Source organism: Psammomys obesus, unplaced genomic scaffold (assembly GCF_907164565.1).
Source record: "Psammomys obesus unplaced genomic scaffold, mPsaObe1.curated_primary_1811, whole genome shotgun sequence".
Taxonomy (NCBI): Eukaryota; Metazoa; Chordata; class Mammalia; order Rodentia; family Muridae; genus Psammomys; species Psammomys obesus.
Genome location: NW_026591598.1, coordinates 11033952 through 11039763, shown reverse-complemented (window position 1 = coordinate 11039763; position 5812 = coordinate 11033952). Strand labels below are relative to the sequence as shown.

Here is a 5812-nt window from a genome sequence, read left to right as displayed (position 1 = left end):
ATAGATAGATAGATAGATAGATAGATAGATAGATAGATAGATAGATAAAAAAAAGTGCTTGCCGTCCAACTGGGGATCTGTGTTTGATCTTCGGAACCCACATGGTGGAAGGGGAAAGCTAACTCTGGAAATTTGTTCTAATGTCAGCGTGTCTCACATGCATACTGGCTCATCTGTGTTTCCATATGTCTTGGTATATCTGCCCACCTACATGCGTACATATAATACGAATACACACAAACACACACAGTAAACAAATTTTTTTTAAAGTTCTGTTCTTTATCCTTTTTTTTTTTTTTTTTTCTTTTTTTCTTTCCTGAGACAGAGTCTCAGGCTGTCCTCAAACTCACAGAGATTCCTCTGCCCCTGCCTCCCACGTGCTGGGATTAAAGGTGTGTGCCACCACAGCTCTCCGTTCTTTATCTTTAATATTTGTTTCCTCTCTTAAATGTTGTGAAGTGAGCAAGTGTCTGTAAGCATAGGGAGCTACTCTAGGGAGAGTGACATGTCTGCATTTGTTAGTGATTCTAGGATGGTCTGCCTCCTCATTGGCTCCTGTTGTCTCTCTTACTTTCTAATCCTAGAAGTCTGTTTGCAGTGATAAAGCAATGTGGTGTCTTAACCATTGAGGCTGCTGCAACAATAGATCATAGACTAGGTATTTATTTCTCACAGTTCTGAGGCCTAAGAGGTTGAAGAACAAGTCTCTAATAGAAACAGTGTCCGATGAAGGTCCTCTTTTTCATGGATAATGTTTGGTTTTTGTTTTGCTTTTGAAATGGTCTCACTTTGTAGCCCTGGCTGTCCTGGAACTTACTGTATAGACCATGCTAGCCTAAAGCTCTTAGAGCTCTACCTGCCTCTGCCTCTTGAGTGCAGGGATTAAAGGAGGGTGCCAGCAGATGACGCTTTCTTACTGTGTTCTCACTTGGTGGAAGAAGCAAAGCAGTTAGTTCTCTGGTGCCTTGGATGGGGCATTAATGCATGCATAAGTCCCATCACAAGCTAATCACTTTGTACACCTACCTCCTAATAGCATCACTTGGGGGCTAGGCATTCAACATAAGTTCAGACCACAGCATGTGGCTTCGCTGTCACTCCTTAAAACCTTCGTAGAGATGGCCAGAGAAGAGGGGAGACCATGATGGGAAGAGCCGTTCATTCATTCATTCATCAATCTATTAATTTATTTCTATTTATTTATTTATTTATTTATTTATTTATTTATTTATTTATTATGTATACAGTGTTCTCCCTGCATGTACACCTGCAGGCCAGAAGAGGGCATTAGATCTCACTATAGATGGTTGTGAGTCACCATGTGGTTGCTGGGAATTGAACTCAGGACCTCTGGAAGAGCAGCCAGTGCTCTTAACCTCTGATCCATCTCTCCAGCCCTTATTTATTTATTTTTATTTCTATCACATCACCTTTATATTCATGCTCTCCTTTGTTGAATTTCTCTTTCCTTCCTTCCATCTATCCATCTCACTATGTTAGAGAGGCTAGCCTCAGCCTGGTAGACTCAAATGTTCCTTCTGTATCAGCCTCAGAGCAGCTGGGACAGTGGTGGAGGCCTTTGTGCCCATTACCCAGCTTCTTTATATGTGCCTTTTGGTTTGTTAATGTTTATAGTGCTAGAGATCTGAACCCAGTATCTTGCACAAGAGGTAAGTGTTCAGAACAGCATAAGGTCAGAAAGTCAGGCATAACAATCAAGATATGGAAGCAAAGGATAAGTCCTCAAAAAGAATCAACTTCTAAGCAGGAGCTTGGGAATGGATCTTTGGAGTTTTTCCACGGTACATAAGAGGCTACTCTTTTAACACATGTTATATCTAACCATCCTGGTCAGTGTACTGTGGTAGGTACTGACTTTGCAGGGCTCCTGGGAAATCAGTGAGCATTTTAGAGTGGGCTCAGTGTGTTAAAGTCATTAGGTTTGGGTATAGGTAGTAATTACTCCTCAGTTTCTAGCAGAATGCTGACATTCTTCTCAAACAGTTGAAATTCCTGGTCTGTGCTTTCTTCAGCAGGTATCATTGAGTGAGCATCTTTTTGCTCAGTGGGACTGCTTCAGTAATGGGAAGGCCTTGCAGTGGGTTTGTGAGCATAGCAGTGAAGCTCCTGTTCTAACGGGCCTTCGTTCTTTGCACTGAGAATCCCTAAGCGCAGTGCCACAGCATGAGAGCTCTCAAGAAACCACAACATCCTAACACCTGTCTTTTCTCTCTTAGGCAACAGTTACAACACTCCACAAATCAGCTTGCCAAGGAAACAAATGAGTTGCTAAAGGAATTAGGGTCCTTGCCCCTGCCTTTGTCTGCATCAGAACAGGTTGGTATTTTCTGTTTTGTTTATTTATTATTATTATTTGTTTGTTTTTGTTTTTGTTTTGAGACAGGGTTTCTCTGTGTATCAAGCTGTAGCTGTCTTGGACTGGCTTTGTAGACCAGGCTGGCCTCAAACTCACAAAGATCCACCTGCCTCTGCCTCCCAAGTGCTGGGATTACAGGCGCGCTACCACCCCCGGCCTGTTTCGTTTATTAGTAGAGAAGGACTTTGTGCTGATACAGTGGCAGTATGTGGAACAAAAGCAAGTAGGGCTTTTGTTCTGGTTCTTGATATTCTCTGAACCTTTCTTTCTTTTTTGAACCTTAATTTCTTTACCATGTGCCCTAGTTTTATTTCTGTAGCTGTGATAAAGTACCACAACAAAATGCAATCGAGAAGAAGGTGGTTTTTTGTTTGTTTGATTTTTAGTTCACAATTCCAGGTTATATTCTATTACTGTGGGGAGATCAAGGTAGTAGGAACTTAAAGCAAAGCAACTAGTCGCATCTCATCCACAGTCAAGAAGAGAGAAAAATGAAAGCCTGCATGCTTGTTCTTTTCCTCACTTGCTGTGTGTAGCTCCATTACTCTTACATAGTTCTTGATCTCCTACCTGGGGAATGTTGCTGTCAACAATGGGTTGGATTCTTCCACACTAATCAACTTAAGACAGTCTCCCATGGACATGATGAATGCTCAAGCCAGTGTAAACAATCCTTCACTGAGACTCTCTTCCCAAATAATTATAGGTTGTGTAAAGATGACCATTCAAGTTAATCACACTGCCTGTACAGAGAGGCACAGTATGACTATTGTGGCAGTAATGTATGGACCAGATGTAGCACAGCCTGGCATCCAGCATGTGCTGAGTGTGTGATGGCTACTGCTATTATTTAATAACACATTACAATATATTTAGCCAAGGAGGAATTAAACATCTTTCATATCTTCTGTGACTTCTGTGTCTTACCAAAGGTCACCTATTGGTCTTAAGATAAAGGAATGCTGAGGTAAGACTTTTTTTCCCAGTTGGAGATATTCTGTCATTAAGTGCTTATCTGGCCTGTGTACAGCCTTTGGTTTGGTCCCCAGCATCACTGACAAAAATATCTTAGTGCACACATCCTCTGGTCATCTTTATGTGGCTGCTTTGGTTTTTACTCGTGCTGATACTTCAGTGATGGGCCTGTTCTCCCTCCATCCAGTTTCTCCAGCTTGCTTCTAAATCGTCCCTTTCTTTCTTCTAGCTGTGTGCTGAAAGAGTACACATTTACCAACAGTTTTCATAGTAATGACAAAGGAGTCTAACGGCCTAATGCAGGCAGAGTATTGTAAGTGCTTAAGAATGAAATATTAGGGCTGGAGAGATGGCTCAGAGGTTAAGAGCACTGGCTGTTCTTCCAAAGGTCCTGAGTTCAATTCTCAGCAACCACATAGTGGCTCATAACCATCTATAATGAGATCTGATGCCCTCTTCTGTCATGCATACAGGCAGAATACTGTATAAATAATAAATAAATAAATCTTTAAAAAAGAAAAACAGAAAAGAAATATTAGCCCAAGCAAAGTATAAATAGAAAGTCAAGTCTCCTACCAAAAGTTTCATCTAATGTGTTCTAAAGACAAGTGTATTTTTGGATTATGCATGCTATTGTCCCCTTCCATTAGCCTGAATCATTAAGAACACAAAATCGAGCTGCAGACATGCTCTCCTCAGTGAAATACAACTCCATTTCTCTCCTGTTTGCTGACTTCCTTTTGCCTTTTCCATATCTAACTGGGCTCATCCCCATTACTCATCTTTTCCCCAGTGCCCTATATGTTAAACCAGAAGCTCTCAACCTGTAGGTTTTGACCCCTTTGGGAGTCAAATGACCCTTCCACAGCGGTCAAATATAGATATCCTGCCTGTCAGATATTTACATTACTATTCATAATAGTAGCAAAATTACAATTATGAAGCAACAAATGTAATTTTATGTTGGGGGTCAGCACAACATGAAGAACTGTATTAAAGGGTCACAGCGTTAGGAAGGTTGAGAACCACTGTGTTATGGCATGTCCTGCTTCCCATTTCCCATGTGTACATACTATTAGAGCTCTCTCAGCTGCCAACTCCTAATCTTTTTTGAGCTTCCTTCTTTTGAGACAGTTTTTCACTGTGCAGCCCAGTTTGCTCTGGAGTCTGTGGCAGTTCTCTGCCTCCCCACTGCCAGCTCCTACAGAGGTGCCACCACGCCCTGCTTCTTTGTTTTCCTTGGACTTCTTGCTTGCCCTATATCTTCTGAAACGTGCTCTTCTACGATGCTTTTCGGTTCTACCTCCAACTCTGATGGTGCCTGAGATGAGTTTCAGCCTTCTTTACTGTTTCTTCCTCAAAGTTGGCATGCCCCAAAGTTCTGCTATTGATCTTTTTATTTTCTCAATTCATCCTTTGTTTCTCAGGAGCCCGACTTTTTAATGACTTCAGTATCCTCTTTATAATGATGGCACCCAGATATTTTCCCAGCTTTAGCCCCAAAGCTTTAGGTATTTTATTGTGCTCACAGCTGCTGTTGCCAGTCCCTGTTCTGTTCTCTCCAACTTATTTGTGGTGCTGGGAATGGAATCCAGAGCCTTGTATACGCTAGATATGTGATCTACCAGTGAACTATATCTCCAGCCCTTGCCATCTCCTCTTGAATATACTACCTCCCTATAAAGTATAGTAATAAGGTCTTATTCTGAATTCCTCATTTAAATCTATGAAATCATTGACTATATTTAATGATTTATTTATATATATGAATATATTTATGAATATATTTAATGATATATTTATAGAAATTTGCACATGCAGGCTGGGTATATATAGCTCAATGGTAGACCATGTGCAAGGTCTTTGGTTCCATACCAAGCACAGGGAGGAAAAATATGCATGCCTTTTGATCTATTGCCATTCATATAAATTTGTCATAAAGACTTCAGTGTAAATTACTATTACAGTGGGACTCACTTTAGCTTTATAGTGATTTAAAACTGGCAACAGTAAAAGAAATATTTACATGAAATATACTGAAAACAAGTTTGTAAAATGTATGCACTAATTAGTATTAATAATTGTAAAGAACATAGGCTGGAGAGATGGCTCAGAGGTTAAGAGCACTGGCTGTTCTTCCAAAGGTCCTGAGTTCAATTCCCATAACCAAATGGTGGGTCAAAACCATCTAGGGTGAGATCTGGTGCCCTCTTCTGGCCTGCAGGCACACCTGCAGGCAGAACACTGTATAAATAAAAATAAATCTTTAAAAAAAAAAAGGAAATAATTAGTTTAAAAATTGTAAAGAGTATAGTAAAGCAGAAGATATTTATGATATATTTTAAAAATAGCATTTTGGGGCTGAAGGTAACTCAGTGGTTGCTTGGCATGTATGTGTTTGACCCAGTGAGTACTATCTATCTATCTATCTATCTATCTATCTATCTATCTATCTATCTA

General features: G+C 40.3%; 1 protein-coding gene across 1 annotated transcript in view; it reads left to right on the top strand.

Annotated features, from left to right (window-relative positions):
• Stx12 (syntaxin 12) overlaps window positions 1-5812 on the top strand; it is a 34236-nt gene that overhangs the window by 15792 nt on the left and 12632 nt on the right. Inside the window, exon 3 of the mRNA XM_055611268.1 lies at window positions 2238-2337. Within this exon, the coding sequence (XP_055467243.1) occupies window positions 2238-2337 (100 nt within the window). The remainder of the gene's footprint in view (window positions 1-2237; window positions 2338-5812) is intronic.